The following is a 21,903-nucleotide window of genomic DNA, read 5'->3' as shown; positions in this document are numbered from 1 at the left end:
TTCTACAGTTTATTTAGTTTCAACCTCTACATATGTTGCCAAGTGGCATTCATGTATCGTATGACTTCTACAACTAAAATGAAGCTATCATGACTAACACCGAAGTGATCATGTAACTGACTCCGTCCCCAAAGTATATACGTTTACCATATGGCAAGACATAGTGCACATTAACCCCCTTAGGACTGAACTTACTCAGTTATGGACTGCCACTTCTGATCTTGTTCTATATGGTTTAAAGCAGTTGCCAAACAAACAGAACTTCTCAACAACTGAACTTCAATAGATTTCTGAAGTTCCCTTGGATCTGGACTTAACATGTTAGGAAGCAGTTTTTTCATATCTACAGAAGTTAAATAAAATCCATTAAGTTAATATGCTTTGAATATGTGATATTTTGACAGTATTAAAAAGTTATCACCAATGAATACATTCTTTCATATTTAAATTCAGGTAGCTGAACATTATGATTAAGCATTTCTGACAGCTATATAAAAATTATAGTCCACATTCAAATTATATCTCAGACCTGCCTCAAAACAGCTGATAGTTCAAAAATCAGTAAATCAACCACTGCATTTAAAGGAACAATCTAGCCTTACTTTGCAAACGTTACTGAATCTAGCACCTCAATGCTAATATACGAACTACTCACAATACTAACTTTAGGGTAACATTTTACAGAATGTTCCAGTTGTAGTAAGGAAGTTAATGAACCACATTAAGAGGTCAAGAAAAATATTTAGCTTAAAGACTACTTAAACTTTTTCAAATGTGGCTAGGTAAATCTCCAAGTCTTATAACAGCCTTTTTTTAGTTTAATTTTATTTAAACTGTTTTCATTTGCCAAACCAAATATAAGTAAAACAGACCTAAAGATGCTCCTTTACATAGAATTTGGCCCAAAATAAATGTACAAAAACGTCCAGATTTTCCAGGAAATACTAAGTCAAATATCTTGAGCAACTTGTCTATAAAATACTTAATTCTAAGATTATTATTTGAAATACCTATTTTCTCTTTTGATCCTCCAGCAAGTAGATTGATATTTTCTCCTGGTAACAATTCTAATTGCTCAGTACATTCAATAAATTCTCCAGATTCAAAACTGCTGAGTGACCTGTAATTAAAATACCAGTTGGCTTGTATTACACCTATCCAGCCCGTGGGATCATTCAAAAAAAGTAGAACAAATTCTAGAAAAACACAGCACAGCACAGTTACATAGCATTCTCTTGATGAGGTTCCTTCTACCTAGGCCTTCATTTTTTACTTCTGTTTTGAAGATGTGACTACCGACTTACTTAGCACTAAAACTGGAGTGGTGAACCAGAAAGCCACAGCTATAGTCATACACAGTCTAGCATAACCACCCCTCCATGTTTCCTTCCTCTTTTTGAGCCTCTTATCCTCAGGGGCCCATCCAACAAACTGACAGATCAGATCTCTGAAGGGCAATGCCAACAATCTGATTCTCCCCCAAACTATCTCTAAATTCGCTACATGGCCCCACCCCCACCTAAAGCCCAGGCCCCTGGAGAACTCCCGTTCTATTATCTCATCCTTCCACCCCATCCCACCTTTCACTGCTGGTCTTCCTCCCTCTCTCCCTTCTCCAGTGTGTTTCATGGAAGCTGTTTCTCTTCTTTCGAAGAATTCTTCCTTCCATCTCCTTATGTCATCTGAAAATGGTGGTGCCTCTTAAACTCCTTTAGTCTTGTGGCATCAATGCTAGGACGAGAGGCCTTCTAGCTCCCCACCTACTGCTGCTACTTTCAGAGCACTCACTCTGTTCCCATTCTTACTATAGCTGCTTTCCAACCAAGAAGATGACTCAGTTTCTTCATCTCTCTCTCTTTCCCATTAATCACTCATCTTTTCCTGTCGCTCTCACTATATCCCCTTCTTACAATGCAGCCTGAATTTAGCACTAGCAATGTAACATCAAAGACTGTACCTGCCTCCCCCTGATAAGCTCAAAGCCAGGACCAAGGCAACCAAGTGCTTCTCACCTGAGCCGCAAATGATGAACTGTCAAGGTTTGGTGACAACACCCTTATCATTCCTGCCACTACAGGGTCTGAGTCCTCTCCAGTGGCAGGTTCCCTGCATCCCCACTAGACTCTACAATGCCCCATTCTCTCTGCTAATGAATGACTCCTCAAAACACACACACACACACACACACACAGCCACACAGGCTTTCATTTCCTCTACTCTTAATTCACCATCTACCTGCTCCCCAAACTCTGTTCATATGCAACTACTTTCCTTGGGTTCAAAAAAAGGCAGGGCCCAGTTATTCCTTAAATCAATGTTCTTTATCCCGTTTCTTCAACCTCTGCTTTCCAGTCACTCCTTCCCCTAAGCTTAAAAGAACACTTAATCTCTCCAATACTTCAAGCAAATACACAAACTTCTCCTCTAGCCACAGCTTCCTCTCCTTGACTTCATGAAAAACTCACTACCCAAGTAACCTTTAGAGCTTTTGATTTCCAAGTTTCTTCACCGCTCAACAGTATTCAGCCTGGCTGCTTCTCCTTCTCTTCCTCTGCAAAGCTCTTCCTGCATGTCATCTCTGGAGCTCCTGACAAGGCGGACTACCCCAGTCTGGTTCTCCTACATCTCAGAGTCTTCCTTTCTCGGTGTCTTTGTTTTTATCAATGGCTTCCTCTCCCCTCCTGTAAAAAAGGATTCTGACCTTGGCCCTCTTTACTTTTCACTCACCCATCCCCAGAGCTTTATTGGCTACTTGGTAGCTTACAAAAGGCTCTGGAGCAGAGCCAGGGAAAAGACAGTCTTTTACTGTCACCTACATGCTAATGATCCCCAAATCATTTTCTAGCTTAGATACCTCTCCTGTGCTCCAAATCCAATTCTTCACTACTTATTAAACAGTCTCCTCTGCATGTTTCATAAGCACCTTAAACACACCTCATTGCTCTGTGTGCTCCTCCTTCAATTAATAGTGTCTGTTCTCCCTCTACCATTGTCCCACAGATCAGTGGTACACATGCTGCCGCCCTTGCCATCCACCTCCAGTCTCTTGACGACACAGCAGAGTGAACTTTGAAGACAGGTCAGAACAAGCCTCTCCCGTTCAAATCTCACCTAAGATTTCCTCTCTTATTAAGAATCAAAGTCCTCAGAGTTCCCACCTACTCTCTACCCTTATTCCTTATTATTCACCTGCTTCCACGAGATGGCCTCCAGGGCATTTCCAGAACACTACAAACACATCACTCTTCCATCAGATGTTTCCTCAAGTCTGCTCAAATTGTCATGCTGATGGCATTCCCAACCCTGTCTGTCTGTCTCCTCTAGAAGGAGCACCTCAAGGGTTAGAATTCATGTTTCAAGAAATGTTAAACCCCACTGACTGGCACACAGTACAAGCTCAGTGGAGAAATTACCCATTAACACCTTTATGCTCTAGAAGCTGAGCTTCTCAATGGGAAGGACACCTAATGACCCCTATGCCCCAGCCACTTATAAGTATACAAATTCTGAATTAAGGGATTAATTCAATACATACTCTCTGTGTTTTTTAAAAATTTAATATTTATATATTTAAGTAATCTCTACCCTCAATGTGGTACTCGAACGCATGACCCCAAGATCAAGAGCCGCATGCTCTACTGAGACAGCCAGGCGCCCCCGGTACCTATATTATGAATTAAGGGATTAATAAATGCACAGAGGAACAAGAAGGAAAAAAAAAAGACAAGAAAGGGAATTTACAAATGTTCATTAACTGCCCTCTTCAGATTATTTTCAATCAATCCAAACCTAATTTAGAAACAGTCATCAAGTGTGACCCTTTCTATTTTTTTTTTTTTTTTTTTGAAGATTTATTTATTTGACAGATAGAGATCACAAGTAGGCAGAGAGGCAGGCAGAGAGAGAGAGAGGAGGAAGCAGGCTCCCCGCCAAGCAGAGAGCCCGATGCGGGGCTCGATCCCAGGACCCTGGGATCATGACCTGAGCTGAAGGCAGAGGCTTTAACCCGCTGAGCCACCCAGGCGCCCCAAGTGTGACCCTTTCTAAAGCAGTAACAAATTTTTCTCTTTATAGTCATTTTGTAAGCTCTAAAAATCAAAACCAAAAGACTATTAACAGTGACAAGACTGTCTTCCCACTGCATGAACACTTTCCTCACCTCTAATGCTGGTTTCTCACTGTAGTAACTTTCAAACAGCAGTATTATCAGAATTTCAAATATCTTACAATAGTAGATGTTACCAATTTTAATATTTTTTCTGCCACAGAGGAAGACTTGGAAGCTAATGAAAATTTATTTAAATGAAAAAAAAGTCCTTACTTTATGTAGTTGAAATCAGCTTTCAGGTTGAGAGAAGTACTGCTGGTACTCTTCTTCAAGTCGTGGATAGCATTCTGCCACTCCTGTACGGCAGCCCAATCAGCAATGGAAATGTAGCACTCACACGCTTTATTTCCCAAATAATTTATCACCTCAGGGGAAGAGTCAGTTGGCTTAGACAGCACAGTTTTTCTGGATTCACCTGAGTGAACATATTTTATAAAACAGAGAGATCCAAAGCAATTATAAATATTTTAAAGAGCCAAGAAATCTAAAAATACACCGTAACATCATCAGTACAAAGTATCTGACTACAATTTTTTATTTATATTCCAGATGCTCACCGTTCAAAGAATGTTTGGGACTGGCACTGTTACGCCCAGTGTTGGCCAATGTGAGAACAGATTTGTCGAAGCTGGAGATGCAGCAATCAACACCCGTTATGGCGCACAAGTGCTCCTGATACTCCACAGAGGCCTTTTCAAACCTTTAGTGCAAATTCAAACAGTCTTTATTTTTAATTATCCACAGACATCACTTCCAAAGAATCAAACAAACAAAAAAATCACTCAACAAATTGAGCAGGGAAATAAACTGAGTGGAGACAATGAGTTAATAATTATTTTGTGTGGGGTTAGGGTACATAAAATTAGATTTTTTTCCCCCTCACACAAATGAAAAATAAATTTAAAAAAAAGGTAGGGGTGCCTGGCTAACACAGTTTGTTGGGCGTCTGACTCCTTGGTTTGGCTCAGGTCATGATCTGGAAGTTCTGACATCGAGCACAGGCACTGCGCTCAGCGCAGAGTCTCTTGAGACTTTCACTCTCTCCCTCTGTCCCTCCCTACTATATGCATATCTCTCTCTCAAATAAATAAATAAAATCTTAAAAAAAAAATGGCAGTGTAAAATATCAGAAGGGGTGCGTGGGTGGTTCAGTTGGTTAAGCATCTGCCTTTAGCTCAGGTCATCATCTCAGGGTCCTGGGATCAAGCCCTGCGCTGGGTTCCCTGCTCAGCAGGGAGTCTGCTTCTCTCTCTCTCTCCCTCTGCCCCTTCCTACTGCCTGATCTCTCTCTCTCTTTCAAATTAATAAAATCTTAAAAAACCACACACAAAGGTATCCTTCACGTTAAAAAATAAGTAACAGAAAATATTGTTAAGTATCTGATCTCAATGTACACAAAAGCTAAGTAGAACACATTTTAAAAAAGAATTCATAAAGTAACAGATACTAATGATATAACTTAAAATTTCTAAGTACCAAAAACACTATAAATATTAAAAACAAATTACAAATTAAGAAGCTGCACAGCAAAGGCGTGCCTGGCTGGCTCAGTAGTTAAGCATCTGCCTTCAGCTCAGGTCATGATCCCAGTGTCCTGGGATCGAGCCCCGCATCAGGCTCCCTGCTTGGTGGAAGTCTGCTTCTCCCTCTCCCACTCCCTCTGCTTGTGTTCCCTCTCTCACTGTGTCTCTCTCTGTCAAATAAGTAAATAAAATCTTAAGAAAGGAAGAAAGAAAGAAACCACATCATCAACAATCTTGCTGTATAATAAAATCTCATAGATTGATACAGGAAAAAATGAGAGGCCATTAAGACATCATCTATGTTTTTAAAAATCACAAATGTTCAACAGAACATATGCATAAAGTCTTAGTGTTAATCATTAATAAACAAATGTAAATTAAAACTATCTTCACTGATGATGGTGGCAGAGCTGTTATTTTTTAGTGATCCTCAGAATTCACAAAGGTGAAGGGAAGGGTTTATTATTCTATTGTTACAGATTAAACCGGAAACAGTTTTCCGTACAGTACTTAGCAAAAGAACATACCATAAGCCTTATGGTCTATAGCCTTTCTTCTAATAAATCAACTTGTAGGAGAATTCAAAGAAAATAAAAACAACTATAAACTGTAGTTTAAAGAATTAAGTGCCACAGTGCATTAAGGTTAATAAAAAAGAGGGGCACCTGGGTGGCTTGGTTGGTTAAGCCACTGCCTTCAGCTCAGGTCATGATCCTAGAGTCCCAGGATAGAGTCCCGCATCGAGCTCCCTGCTCAGCGGGGAGTCTGCTTCTCCCTCTGACCCTCTCCCCTCTCATGCCCTCTCTCTCACTCAAGTAAATAAATAAAATCTTTGAAAAAAAAAAAAAAAGATTAGTAAAAAACATCAAAAATAACCTTACTGTCCAAAAATAAGGAATGTTAAAAAGTATGGTGCACTCACAAAAAATACAACTCGGTCATTAAAAATAACACTGTAGATTATTTAACATGGCAAAATATTTTTTAAAATATTGCTGAGTGGCAAAAGGAAAATGAGGTAACCAGCAAAAATACAGCTATTTCTGGAAAAAGTGGAGAAAAGACTGAATATGAAAGAAATAAGAACTAAAAAGGCATGTGCACCAAAACTAACAGTTATCACCGGCAGATGGAATTATGAGTTCTTTATTTGCTACATTTTCCAGATTTGGTAAAACTAACATAAATATGTACAGATTATGATTCATGTTCCTTTACCTAGCAAAATCAAGTAAGTTTAAATGTTGAATGCACAGGGCTAATGAGCAAGTACTCTGGTTTGTACCAAACTCTGACATGAAAGGTTATCAATTAAGAATCAAGTTCAAGGGGCGCCTGGGTGGCTCAGTGGATTAAGCCGCTGCCTTCGGCTCAGGTCATGATCTCAGGGTCCTGGGATCGAGCCCCGCATCGGGCTCTCTGCTCCGCAGGGAGCCTGCTTCCTCCTCTCTCTCTGCCTGCCTCTCTACCTACTTGTGATCTCTCTCTGTCAAATAAATAAATAATCTTTAAAAAAAAAAAAAAGAATCAAGTTCAAAAATATTTATAAAACAAGTATGGGGTGCCTGCATGGCTCAGTTGGTTAAGCGTCTGACTCTTGATTTAGGCTCAAATCATGATCTTAGGGTCGTGAGATCAAGCCCCACGTCAGGCTCTGTGCTGGGCATAGAGCTTGCTTGGGATTCTTTTTCTCCCTCTGTCCCTCTTCCCTGCTCCCTCTCAAGACGGAAAAAAAAAAAAAGAAAAAGGAAGGAAGGCAGGCAGGTTGGTTTAGAAGACAATTGGCAGACCATATTTTGAGGAAGATTTCTTACTAATGCATAAATAAGAAAGGCATCTAAGTTTTGCTGCTACTTAAAAGAACAGACTAAAGACAGCTCCTTAGTAAAGTGAATTACACCAAGTTCCGATTGCTAAAACTGAACAAAGCTGTTTTAACATTTAACTACAAAGTTAGCCAGGAATACAGAGGATTTAAATGTAAAGATTTCCTATCACCTATTTCCTTCCTACCAGCTTACCTCCCTTCAGCCTGTTGGGCCACTGAATTAATCCAGAGAAGATTCTTTCCAACAATGGAAGATGACCAGACAGCAATTCCTTGTATAGCTTCAGGACAATGAAGCTCACACAGTGCTTCTACCACCATCATGATGGTTACTTCCAACTCATTCCCCTGAAAGTTCATTCAGAAAAATAAATCACAGACTCAGTAAAATTAAAATTCAAGTATCTACTAAATTTACAACTACTGATCATAATCTAAGCCCATTTAAAGGGAAATGTATTTAACAATTATTCTTACAACAATAGCATTATATTCCTAGAATATAATTCTTAAAAATTTACATATATCTACAAAAGGTAACTAGCACAACCTTAACACATTGGTGTCCATCTTTACAAACTAAAAAATTACCCAAACATTTAAACTGCGGTATCTATAAAAGTAACATATGAATTAATAAATACAGAACAAAAACCAACTATAAATAACCATGAATTAAAAAATGATAATTTTGTCTGAATACTACTTATTGATATTATGTCTAATTATTAAACATTAACTATTCTTGGAATCTATTTACTGAACCCATTTATATACCAGTACTTTCCCCTTGTAACATTATATATTACTTATGTATGCATTATAAATTATATGTACTTTCCTATACATTATATAATTCTTTAAAATTATGATGAGAATTATTTCTTCTACAAATTTCTATGAATTACCTTTAAAGTTCCAACCCTTTAAGCATAAGTAATACATACTTTGACATGTTCTAAGTACAAAATATGAGTAGGTGACTTTGGAAGTTACTGCTTTTACAAAAAATTGAATCAAACCCTTTGAAATAGAAGTCTGAATGAACAGAAATTTTAACTTATTTCATCCATAGATTAAATCACAGTAAAGGAATTAAACTCAAATTTTCCTAATTAATAGATTTAAAATGAACTTCAAATACACTACCTGAGAGAGATTTGTCTTCATTTCTGTAAGCAAGTCAAAGCCATGTCTCACTGTCACAGCGGGCTGGCCTGCCAACAACCCAACCCTCATAATGGAGAGTCGGATCCGCGTCAGCCAGTCTTGGCAAGTTTGGCGATTGGTATAAAAGAAAGTCCTAATGACCTTTAGAATAAAGAAAAAGAAGAGCTCAGGATTGGTTAAGATTCTAGTATAGATGTATCAAATACACAAGAGTATTATAAATTCAGCTCTACAAGCACTGCCAGCCAGGCTTGCCCATGAAATCACTACAAACCAACCCTTAGCCCACTGAACCAACCTTGGGAGGTGATGTTAATGCATTAGCACACCCCTCATATGCATTATACATTAACTTCTCCAGATTTTCCAGATACTGCAGAAGAAGAACAAGTCTAAGCTGGTTGCTACTGTGGCCTTCATCATTGTCTGCAGTTGTCCACTGACTAACATCTTGATCAGGGTTTAACGTGTGAGCTGCAAGACTTCTAATGATACCTTAAAGCAGAGATAACATTCCAAATTTAAAAGAAATCTTTAAAGATTCTAGAAGTTGGAGATAATTTCATAAAATCACATTTATCAAGTATCTCCTGTACAGCCATCATTTAAAAACAAAATGCCCAACATGAAAGATTTCTTATTTTTTAGGGGAAAAAAATGTTTTCTCTATACAAATCCCCTAGTTTTTGAACAAAAGTAGACAACCATAATGTTGTCAATACAATTATTCAATGAAAGTTTATTCTCACAAACAGTACCTGAAAGACTAACAGAGTATTAAAGAAAAACAAAGCATATACTCTCAAATTTTTAACAAAGATTAAGAAATCCACTGCTTCTTAATATAAAAAGGGTTTCAAAGTATTTATATGACGAAGTTTGAAAAAGCACAAAGAGCTGATTACCTTCAATGGTCTGGAAGGTATCCTGAGCTCTGCCCAATGGGGTTCTCAATTTAGAAAGGACAGTGAACTGTGCTGCTTCCCAAATAGCCCACTGCCAAAGGACAGCATCTGTCTTTAGAAGATTTCGGGGAATTGTTGATTGGTCACGCTTATCCAGTCTCTGGCAGCTATAGAACAATCTTTCTAACCAATTGTCCTTCCTGGGAAAAGCAGTTTCATATTTAACAGACAATGACAACTTCATTTAAAAATTTTTAAAAAATTGCCAGGGGAATGGGAATAGGGGACTATAATTTTCCTACCTCAGAAAGGCAAAACCTTTACCAGTGAGAAGCATTATATCCCTTTCATTGTGAGGTCTGTTATAGTTAAAACAGGGTAGGATATGGTGTGGATGGGTTATTAGGGTAAATGGCTCATGACACTGGCTATCGAGGTAAAACATTCACTGCAACTAAGCATCTGCACAATGTCTACGTCCCTAGGCCTCTCCCCAAAGCATTCATGACTAGGCAGAGCAGTTAACTGTCAAACACATTTCATCACTCAATCTCAAAGCCCATTTTTGTTTCTTCGGATACTAACATCAAAGCAATTCTTACTGCTGAAAACAAAAATGATCCATTGGAGAAGATATCACTTCCTACTCTGCCACACTGGACATATTTTCTCTGCAAAATGGGCATGGAGTCAAGATATTCAAGAATATTTAAGTTACTTTCGCACATGAAGGAGTCAAAAAAAATCTTACCCCGTTCTGTGAGAATTCCCATACAAAATAAAACTAATAACATCAGAGAAATCTTGTGGGTGGAATGTGTTACTTGGTGCTTTGCTCATGTGACTTCTTAATGCTAAAGAAATTTCTTGAATTTCTGTGTGATTATTATTGCTGTAGAAAGAAAATAAAGTCACTGTTGTACAAAATGTTTCAATTAAAAGGTTATACTGTAAATGAACTATTTACAGTAGTAAATAAATAATGTAGAAATAAAAAATTAAAACTGAGCTTCAAAACAGAAATGTTGTTACAACTTGAAAATTAACTTAACCAGGGGTGCCTGGGTGGCTCAGTGGGTTAAGCCTCTGCCTTCAGCTCAGGTCATGATCTCAGGGTCCTGGGATCGAGCCCCACATCGGGCTCTCTGCTCAGCAGGGAGCCTACTTTCCCCCCTCTCTCTGCCTGCCTCTCTGCCTACTTGTGATCTCTCTCGCTGTCAAATAAATAAATAAAATCTTTAAAAAAAAAAAAAAAAGAAAGAAAGAAAGTTAACTTAATCAAAACAATAAAGATTATACTTGAGTTTTTCAAATAACTGAACTACTAAGAAACACATTTTGGCACTGTGTTACATAAATTATTCAGTACTTATTATCATGAGCTTCTAAATTTATAAAAAATATAAAACCTTGTTACTTTCTTCTAGACCTGCACAACTTGACCCTCTGACATCTCTTCAGTCACTAAGAGATGCCATACAAGATTCACTAATAGGCAATTTGTCTCTTCCTAAAGGACTACCAGGCAGTCACAACCCTGGGATGTTTTTGTTCTAATGCAACCGTTATACCTCAAAACAACATCTAAAGGAATTGACTTCAACAGCTTTCCAAATGCTTGTCGAATACGAGTTCCACTATGGACAAGTTGAACACGGCAAACATCAACACACCTACAAAAAATGAAACAGATAATACGAATGTGGAACCAGCCTCAAGTTATTAGGACTAGGGTCAAAGATAGGATCTTTAGTACATACCTCTGTAAAAGATCATCTGGCAAAGAAGACGACAAAGCATGTAGACTGTTGCATGCTTGCAGACAGATATTGACATCTTCAACGAGAGCTATTAAAAATAAAAAGACACTTTCAGTTTGCCAAAAGAAATTATATGCCAGCATGTCCTAACTTCCCAATCCCATTCACTCTTTCAACAAACAGTAAATGCCTCCCATGGATGGACTAGGCCCTGCTCCTGCCTAGAACCCTTGCTGGTGGAAGGAAGCATTTAGGAAAATGACACATTCATCAAAAGCCACTTAAAGTCACGAGTTTCACCTCAACCATTTTCTGAAGGGAATTTTAAAAGTGCATAAACATTCACATAAGCTTAAACAATCACTTTAAAACAACTTACATATTAAGAATAAGAAAAAATTAAGACATATTATGCATCTGCCATTGAGATGGGAATTATACATTTCATGTTATGAAAATGTTCAAGTGACTATCTTTCATTACCAAAGATCTCTTTTAAGTGCAGAATAACAAAATTTTTTAAAATCACAGAGTCTTACTGTTGGCTAAAAGGCCTTTGCAAAATTTATGGAAAGATGGAAGAGAGAATAAAGGTGCATATGTTTCAGACTTCTTCATTAACACAGCCACTTCCAAAGCCCAGGTCATTAACAGTTTCCTGAAACACAAAAAAAACCAGTTGATTTCGTAAGAAGGAAAGAAAGAAAAAAGATATATTCTTTTTACATTACTTTGTTTTTGGTTTCTTTAAATATCTCAAGCAACAGGAAAGAAAAACTCAAACTATAGAAATACCTTTGTCAAAAAGTTACATGCCTTTTAAGAAAATGCCCCCAAACTAGCGTAAGTTGTAGCAAAGATTATAAAGACCTCTACAGATAACATTCTTCAACTAAACACTGCAGGTTCCATTTAATGAATTAAATGAGGTTTCATTTAATTCTTTTGGGAAAGAACAAGAAATCCTAAACTAAGTAATAAAGCTGTATTTTGAAGTGTTTATGAAGCTGCTCCACCCTACTACGTCGATAATCTGGATTTCCTACCCTCAAATTACATAACTAAATTAATAAAAGTTCAGAAGAACACTTAAAATTAGGAAATATTATTGATTACCTTGTATCCTGGTTAAGATTATCTTTCTTAAGCAATATTCCCAGAAGATTCAGTATAATTGAGAAATGTTTTTTTGTGGCTGTAGTTACAGTACTAATCACAGCGCCATCAAACAAAGATGGGGACGAAGAACTAAGACTACTAGATATAAAGTGATCATGCCTGGAAGACAAAGGAAAAAAATCACCTTTTCATCTCTAATTGAAAAAAAGAAAGTAATTCCAAAGTCAACACGTATTTTAAAAAATCTACTCTTATAAGAACCCACAAAAGTTAAAAAAAACAAACCCTTGTTTACAAGAAGTATCTGTACGGTATAGTACCTGGTACAATGAGAATACAACGTGTAGAGCACGGCGTACTGAATGGCAGGGAAGTGAACAGCCAAGTCACCATGCACAATCATCAGATTCTTACTCAGCAGGGCAAAGACAGTTGGAGACAGCGCCCACATCTGATGATGTACAAAAGAAAACAATGTTTGGCTCCTCCAAGACACCTATAAGCTTATTCCTCAAAATATGTGTACACATTTTTAAAAGGTAAAATGACAGGGGCAACCAGGTGGCTCAGATCACAACCTCAGCCGAAATCAAGAGTTGGACACTTCACCAACTGAGTCACCCAGGTGCCCCTGAACTGTACACTTGAAATGGGAATTATATGTTATTTGAATTACATATCAATAAAGATACAATCAATAAAGATAATTACATATCAATAAAAATACATATCACTAAAGATAACAAAAAAGAGGAAAAAACAGGAGTGCCTGGGTGGCTCAGTCGGTTAAATGTCTGCCTTCAGCTCAGGTCATGATCTCAGGGCCCTGGGATTGAGCATGCCAGGTTCTTTGATAAGCGGGGAGCTTCGCCCTTTACCTTTACCTCTCCTCCTGCTTGTGCTCTCCTGCACTCACTCTCCCCACATAAAGGAAGTAATTTTAAAGTGAAAGAAAAAGGTATTGAGCTAAATTTGGCCCATAGGCTGTACTCTATGGAATCCTGATCTAAACAAAGTCCTCTGTACCTCGCCAATGTAGCAAACAGCATCTCCTCAATTTTCCATATACTGAACAGTAAGTTGCCCTGTCCGATGAGGAAAACAGCACATCTTACCACTTTCTTAAGCCCTTCCCATCCTTCCCTTTTGCTTCTACTGCTAATGTACTCCATTCCATCTGCCTGCCCCTTTCTGACCCACTCTGTTTCCAGACTACAAGACAAAAAAACCTCCTCAAATCTATATACAATGTGAATTCCTCAACAACGAAATTTTAGGTTCTGAGTAGAGTTTACTGTACACCATCAGCCATGACTAGCAGTGGGGGAAGGAACTGCTACTCATGGAGCGATACGAGGGAATCTGATCAGGAGAGCACGCAAATCTAAACATCAAAATCTGACTTTTCCCTGCCTTCTCTTTTAGAAAACCTAATCCTTTAATTATATCCTGTTATTTTTTTTTTATTAGAAGTAATGTCTTCCAATCATGAAAGGTCTAACAGAATGGAAAAAATAAACACATTAAAGCAATAATTATCAGTCAAAAGGAAGGTCACATCAAATTTCTTAAACGGAAGAAATCTTTATTCTTTTCCCAAAAGAAAGAATATATGAGTATTCCTAGAGAAAAGTAGGAACTCAAAAAGGACGACCATATGTAAAGCACTAACATTAGTGAAGAGGAGAAAAGCAGGGAAGAAGAACCTGCGTATTAAAAGAACTACACAAATCTGAACTGTGGAAAACATTGACAAATTTTTTTATAAGCATGCTAGAATACATATAAATTCATAAAAGACAGTTTTTTTTAAGAATAAGACAAATATAAGAAAAGCTTATAAGTGTTGTCAAGGAAAGGAAGGGATAAGGGAAATACAACAGCAAGAAAACATTCCTGTCAATTTTAATGATCCAGGCATGTCCTACATACATATGGCAGTGTGGTCTACAGTGACTCTGGAGATACTGACATAACGGCAGTAAATAACACAGGTAAACATGCAATGAAGAGAGGCTTAAGTAAGAATAAAACAAAGCAATGCAAATAAAGACTCACCCCAATTAGTGAGTTTTTGGCATTTCCAATTGTAGTCAGGGCACTGAGGTCAAATATAACTACAAATTTTGCATTGTCTACATTGAATACGTGATTTTTAAAAGACTCATGTTTTATTTCAGAGCAGGCATCAGGAAGTTGTAGACTATGTAGCAGGTTGTTTAGGGCACACGTCATTTCTCCCAAAATTAATTTATAGGCAGTCTCCAAAACAGGAATATTCTTCAGGCTGAGCACTGCTTGATAAACAGCATGGGCTACAGCAACAACCTTTAAAGAGAGAATTCAAGAAAGTGATATTAAATGGAAAATAAAATTACTAACTGCATAATGTGATGGTACAAATGAATTTTAAGAAAAATAAATTCACAGGGCGCCTGGGTGGCTCAGTGGGTTAAAGCCTCTGCCTTCGGCTCAGGTCATGATCTCAGGGTCCTGGGATCGAGCCCCAATTGGGCTCTCTGCTCAGCGGGGACCCTGCTTCCTCCTCTGTCTCTGCCTGCCTCTCTACCTACTTGTGATCTCTGTCAAATAAATAAATAATTTTTAAAAATTGAAAAAAAAAAAAAAAAAAAGAAAAAGAAATTCACTGTCCACAACACCAAAGACATAAATTTTTTTAAAAACCAACCTTAGGGAACCTACATGTGTAAGTAAACTTATAAAAATCTTCAAAACTTTATTACAGAGTCCTCTAAATTTAAAGTTCCTAAAAGGTCATTTTTTTAAAAAGACTTTATTTATTTTGACAGAGAGAGATCACAAGTAGGCAGAGAGGAGGGGGAAGCAGGCTCCCTGCTGAGCAGAGCCCCAATGTGGGGCTTGATCCCAGGACCCTGAGATCATGACCTAAGTCGAAGGCACAGGCTTAACCCACTGAGCCACCCAGGCGCCCCAGAAGGCCATTTTTAAAAATGACCGGTATCAAAACACACATAAAAAGAGCAATTTATGTAGCACCTAAGGGCACAGTTGTCAAGCGTCTGCCTTCAGCTCAGGTCATGATCCTAGGGTCCCAGGATCGAGCCCCACATCGGGCTCCCTGCTCAGCGGGAAGCCTGCTTCTCCCTCTCCCTCTCCCCCTGCTCGTGTTCCCTCTTTCACTGTGTGTCAAATACATCAATAAAATCTTGAAGAAAAAGAAAAGAGAGAATATTACAATTCATTTTCTTCTGTCTACTTGGAAAGCCTATAGTGGTTCTGACTGGGAGTCAGATGAGAAGCTAATAATGAAATTTATGATATACTATACTTCCGATTTTATAACTTTATAAATATAACTTCTTGTTTTATGAAATATTAGTAAGAAAAATTTAAATTACAGAAATCTGAAAAGAATCTGGCACACCAGTATGACAATCAACAAATACTAATAAATCATTTAATCACTGTATTTTAAAACATTTATCATTTCATTCCCACTTCATTTATGTAGCCTAGTAAGCAACTTGAATAAACTCTTCTATGACTGAAGTTACCAAAAGTCCTTCTCAATGCAACACTTACCTCCTTTTCTTTATGATAACGCAAAAAGAGTAGTTTAGATGATGGTATGAACAGTTTTTCTACAAACGATGATGGCAGTTTTGTATTTATCTGTTCAACGATCTAAAAGAATAAAATAAAAAGAAGTGAGCTACCAATACACAACAGGATATGGGGAGACTTTAAATGCATCAGGCTAACTGAAAGAAGCCCATCTGACATGGATACATACTATGATTCCACCAATATGACATTCTGGAAAAGGCAAAACTATGGAGACAGTAAAAATATCTATAGTTACCAAAGGATTAAGGAGGGGTGAACAGGTGGAGCACAAGGGATTTTTAGGGCAGCAAAACTCCTCTGTATGATACTACAATAATGAATATGTGGCATTATTCATTTGTCAAAACCCATAGAACGTACACTCCAGAGAATGAACCCTAAGGTGAACTATGGACCTCAGTTAATAACATGTCAATATGGCTCATCAATTGTAATAAATGTACCACACTAAAGCAAGATGTTAATGAAGGAAACTGGGACACCTGGGTGGCTGAGTCAGTTAAACGTCTGCCTTCAGCTCAGCTCATGGTCCTGGGATTGAGTCCCCACATCGGGGTACCTGCTCAGTGGGGAGCCTGCTTCTGCTTCTCTCTCTGCCTGCTGCTTCCTTGCTTGTGCTCATGCTCTCTCTCTCTGACAAAATAAATAAAACCTTAAAAAAAATAATAATGAGGGACACTATTGTGGGACAGGGTATGGGAACTCCGTACTTAAAGCTCAATATTTGTGTAAACCTAAAAACTGCTCTAAAAAATATCTATTAACTAAAAAAGTAATATATCTAAACTGCATCTTAAGGCCTTAACATGATGACATTAAAATATTTAGATCCCTAAATAGGATACATGTATCTATACTTAAACATGTGCATTTTTTTTAATATTGGCAAAGAAAGGTATAACTTTAGCAGAAACGTTCAGCAGAATATCACGTAGAATTTGCTTTAAAACAATCCAGTTGGGGATGGAAGCAGAGCAAGGAAGAGCCAGAGCGTCAGAGAGGTCTAGATGAAACCAGATGGACCATGTGTTTCTAATTAGAGAAACAGTATTGAGTATACAGAGATTTATTATACTACTCTTTTTTAAATATACTTCAAAATGTTCATTAATAAATGGTGGAAAGGAAGAATACTATGGTTAAGAATAAAAACTATTAAAACAAGTTTCATATGGAAAATAAAACACAAGGTCTTTCAAAATAGTTACCAAGTATCTATATATTTATCAGGAATACTAAGTAGTCTTATATGAAAGACAATGTTTCATCCAAAAAAAAAAAAAAGGAATAAAAGCTACACTAAGATCAAACACTAAAAATAAACAGATAACAGGGCAAAAGCAAACTAGATTATATAAATAAGACTAATGCACTCTTAAAAAAAAGTAACAACCAAGGCCTTCATTTCTTCCACACTAATTTAAAGGGTTTGAAAAAACAACATATTAATAAGCCATAAGAAAGAATTCACATACCAATGTGAGTAAATTCAAGACTGAGATGATATAATCTGTACCGCAAGTCTGGCAGTTCTCCAGCTGATCTAATCCATATGTAATGACCATGTCACAATGTATAGTCATGCTAGGATCCAAGCTGCCGAGCAAAACACCAACACACTCATTAGCAGCTGTCAACACAGCCTCAGAAAAAAACACTTGGTTTGCAGCCGTCACACATCTCATTACTCTGTATAGAACCTGCAAATGGGGAGAACAAGCAGCTTTTTAAAAAAATTCACAAGCTTCCACAGAGCAAGAAAAAAATAGTTTTTATTTAATGCAATTTCAAACTGAAAATTAACCGCCTGCCTTGTCAGTAGTCTCTTAATATTCTACCTCTCAGTGGCTGAATAATAAGGGTATCTTTAGTAAAATATGCATAAATGATCTTGCTTAAAAAATTCTCAAGTACTTTTGTGACAGAAAATGGAATATGCTATCCTCTATATCCCTTAAACCCAATTCCTATCACCCTCCCTTCCCCAGCCAAAGTGACCAAATGGCTAAAGCTCAGAATTTTTATATTCATGAAATACACAAGTACCTGGAACAGTAACATTAAACAGAGGAATAACCTGCCATGAGAATAATCATCCTGCACTTGGACTTATGGTAATCAATCTTTGAAAGCTAAATATCCAAGTCACCTTAGCTTATGAAAGTTCATGTATTGATGGTCTCTTTGGAAAGGTTAAGACTCATTCATAACATGTACCTATTAGAGGATTATGAAAATCATGGAATTTCCAAGCAAAACCCTACTATAGTAGTCAATATTAATGCACTAAATTTCTAGTAAAAACTAGTTAAGAAAAAACAAAGTGATATAGTATATTTTTCTGTAATATTCAATAATCACTATACATATATATATAGACATTAAACATATAGGTTAAAAAGGCCTAAAAGACCTTCATACAAGAATACATTAAATAGGGCGCCTGGGTAGCTCAGTGGGTTGGGCCGCTGCCTTCGGCTCACGTCATGATCTCAGGGTCCTGGGATCGAGTCCCACATCGGGCTCTCTGTTCAGCATGGAGCCTGCTTCCCTCTCTCTCTCTCTCTCTGCCTACCTCTCTGTCTACTTGTGATCTCTCCCTCTCTGTCAAATAAATAAATAAATAATAAAATCTTTTAAAAAGATTAAAAAAAAAAAGAATGCATTAAATATATAACTATCCTGGGAAATGATTATTTTCTTTCCTTTTGTTTTACATCTGAGTTTACTGCCTTTATTTCAACACTGACACAGTCACCAAACCACGAACTTTTAGAAAGGAATAAATAAGATGAAGATATTATATCATCTTCAGGTTTAAAATATCAAACCGCAGTTTTAATTATCCTCAAGACCTGACATTTCTGTTCAAATACACAATTAACTTACCAAAAATTACATATAAAATTAATATCCTATTTTATTTGGCAACATGTTTAACAGAAATAAATAAAAGCTACACTCGTATCCTAACAGTAAAATTTTAATCATTTAATATCTTATGTCTGTATCACGCATGTCTCTCCCTTCTTATTCAAGCACAGTACAGTGACAGGTTCATTTCTCATGTCTATTACACTGAACCACTCACTAGGTTTAACAGAGTACAGCTAATGTTTGCAGCTGCTGAAGTGTGGTAATCATGCTGCCTCTTGTGACTGATTTCAGACTCCTATATATTTAAGTTCTTGTATCTTTATAATCTTGGATGCCACACTATCAAGTTGCTTCATCCTGTCATGCTCAGGAAAAATTATTCTTCCAGGCTTTCTCTACAGTGTGTTATTCTTAGTATGTTGAAAAACTAACCTCAGTAATTAAAAACAAATATTAAAATATCTTTAAAGAAAGATTTGAAAAGAATATAAAGAATAATGAATCTATAAAGGATCTCATGAGAAAAAAGTTTATGCATATTTTAAAATGGAGTGTAGCCTTTTTCTCACATAGGGAGGGACAGAAAAGGGACAGGATGTAATAGGATTCCCCACTTTTCTGGCAATTTAAGAAAGTAACCACATATGTACATATATACTGAACAAACGAAGGGTTAGTCACATAGTTCACTTGGTAAAGAAAAGAAGCACTTACAATAGACAACATTATTTTTGAATGATACTTAAAACTCCTAAAAACACTTACATCTGTTACATATGCCTCAGTAATTGGAGGACCCCGAATTGGGCTGAAGCGTTCCCCAATGCTCCTCACTACAGTACTGAACACCCGGAGAAGCGCGGCCAGCTTTGGTAGCGACACTGATGGGGGAGGAACATCTTCATCCACTGACTCCCCAGAGGCCACATGGCTGAGGTCCTAGATGTGCAATCACAGCACTCTTATTTAAGGAGGACAATGTTCAAAACAAACAAACAAAAAAACTCCCAATTTTTAAGTGAATTACCTTTATTTTTATAAATAAAGTCATTTTAGCCTATAAGAAAAAGAAACATGAAGGACGCCTGGGTGGCTCAACTGTTTAAGCATCCAACTCTCGGTTTTGGCTCAAGTCATATCAGGTTGTGAGACTGAGTCCCATACTGAGCTCCGCGCTGGGCATGGAGCCTGCCTAAGATTTTTTCTCTCCCTCTATCTCTGCCCCCATCACCAAAAAATAAAAGAAAAAAATAATGTTAAAGAAAGAAACGTGAATCTAAACGTAAAAGTAAGTTATACTTCACTAATTAACAAACCTTTATTTAAATAAACCAAAAGTAATCTCAGCAGGTTAAGAAAATAATTTCTCAGGGCACCTGAGCGGCTCAGTGGGTTAAAGCCTCTGCTTTCAGCTCAGGTCATGGTCCCAGGGTCCTGCGATGGAGCCCCACATTGGGTTCTCTGCTCAGCAGGGAGCCTGCTTCCCTCTCTGCCTGGCAAATAAATAAAGTCTTAAAAAGAATATAACTTCTCAGGGGATGCCTGGGTGGCTCAGTTGTTAAGCATCTGCCTTTGGTTCAGGTCACTATCCAGGGCCCTGAGACTGGGTCCCACATCAGGCTCCCTGCTCAGCCTGCTCCTCCCTCTGCCTGCCACTCCCCCTGCTTGTGCATACTGTCTCTCTCTCTCTCTGACAAATAAATACATAAAATCTTTAAAGAAAATAACTTCTCATACCAACTCAGAAAGGTAATGGGGGCGGGGATAAATTCTAGTACACATGCTCTGTTACAGAGAGATATAAATGGAGCCAGAAACTTTTGCCATTCCTAAACTGGTTTCTGCTAAAATCTTATTCCAGGTATTCTTTGAGCCACTCAATTCAATAATCCTCCCCATACCAGCATTATGCACACAAAGGGCAAATGGGGGAGGCAAAATATACTCAAAACACTAGCAAAAAAACGGGATACTAGAACCAACATATACCTATATATAAGAAGAAATTCTCCTCTATTATTTTGGTGCTTAGTTATATGTAGATATATGTTGGTTCTAGTAACCCGTTTTTTGCTAGTGTTTTGAGTATATTTCCTTAACTAGATTTGTAAACCAGATTTTCTAATTTTTTAACACTTGCCTTCCCCAGAAAAGTATTAAAAATAAGGTGAATTGATATTGTATAAAAGCCTCTAAAGACTTTTCTCTTACATATATTGGGGATCTTGGATCATGCTTTGGAGGAAAAGACTTGGCTCCAGAAAATTTTTGTGGCTGTACAAGTACAGTATGGTGACTTCATGGGTGCTGCTGAAGTCTCTGGTATCGGGTCTTAGCTTTCTTATCCCCACTGGTCATGACTTAATCGGCCATGTCCTATGAGAACCTCTTTGTGGTTCTTCTCTATTCAGACCTACCATGATTCTTGTCTGGTGTTTAAGGCTCCTATAACAATTTAACTTCATCTATGCTATTTTGAGCCTTCAGAGAAAAGTGGCAGGAAAATTTTGTCTTCCACATGTTTCTTTCCCTCCACACCTAGAATATCTTTTTTCATAGCCCATCTTTATAGCTGATCTACCTTGTTGAAGCCGCCCATTCTGGTTTGTAAAGACTCCCCCTTGGGGAGCTTCAGCGAGGTAGATTAGGTATAAAGACGGGGTAGCATGATCCAAGATCCCCAATATATGTAAGAGAAAAGTCTTTAGAGGCTTTTATACAATACCAATTCACCTTACTTTTAATACTCTTCTGGTATCAAAAAATAAAAATGAACTATAGAAAATGTCTTCAGAAGACTACTGACAGGTGCCTGCGTGGCTCAGTTGGTTGGGTGACTGCCTTCGTTGGGGTCGTGATCCTGGAGTCCCAGGATCAAGTCCCGCATCTGACTCCCAGCTCCACAGGGTGTCTGCTTCTCCCTCTGACCTTCTCCCCTGTCATGCTCTCACTCAAATGGATAAATAAAATCTTTAAAAAAACAAAAAAAAAGAAGACTACTGGC

The 21,903-nt window shown here is 37.6% G+C and overlaps 1 protein-coding gene across 3 annotated transcripts in view; it reads right to left on the bottom strand.

Annotated features, from left to right (window-relative positions):
• The window catches only part of SMG1 (SMG1 nonsense mediated mRNA decay associated PI3K related kinase), a 105,460-nt gene that overhangs the window by 44,723 nt on the left and 38,834 nt on the right, over positions 1–21,903 (bottom strand). For all 3 annotated transcript variants that reach the window (XM_045993955.1, XM_045993956.1, XM_045993957.1), the window contains 18 exons: positions 19,665–19,838; positions 17,498–17,722; positions 15,978–16,079; positions 14,472–14,741; positions 12,734–12,864; positions 12,411–12,572; positions 11,834–11,952; positions 11,295–11,382; positions 11,106–11,207; positions 10,286–10,426; positions 9,535–9,734; positions 8,928–9,124; positions 8,609–8,770; positions 7,653–7,807; positions 4,666–4,808; positions 4,322–4,523; positions 1,011–1,120; positions 196–343 (listed from right to left, as the gene is read on the bottom strand). In XM_045993955.1, coding sequence (XP_045849911.1) covers positions 196–343; positions 1,011–1,120; positions 4,322–4,523; positions 4,666–4,808; positions 7,653–7,807; positions 8,609–8,770; positions 8,928–9,124; positions 9,535–9,734; positions 10,286–10,426; positions 11,106–11,207; positions 11,295–11,382; positions 11,834–11,952; positions 12,411–12,572; positions 12,734–12,864; positions 14,472–14,741; positions 15,978–16,079; positions 17,498–17,722; positions 19,665–19,838 — 2,831 coding nt within the window. The remainder of the gene's footprint in view (positions 1–195; positions 344–1,010; positions 1,121–4,321; positions 4,524–4,665; positions 4,809–7,652; positions 7,808–8,608; positions 8,771–8,927; positions 9,125–9,534; positions 9,735–10,285; positions 10,427–11,105; positions 11,208–11,294; positions 11,383–11,833; positions 11,953–12,410; positions 12,573–12,733; positions 12,865–14,471; positions 14,742–15,977; positions 16,080–17,497; positions 17,723–19,664; positions 19,839–21,903) is intronic.

This window comes from Meles meles, chromosome 21 (genome assembly GCF_922984935.1).
Source record: "Meles meles chromosome 21, mMelMel3.1 paternal haplotype, whole genome shotgun sequence".
Lineage (NCBI taxonomy): Eukaryota > Metazoa > Chordata > Mammalia > Carnivora > Mustelidae > Meles > Meles meles.
Note: the sequence above shows the minus strand (reverse complement) of the source record. Positions and strands in the feature narration are given on the sequence as shown.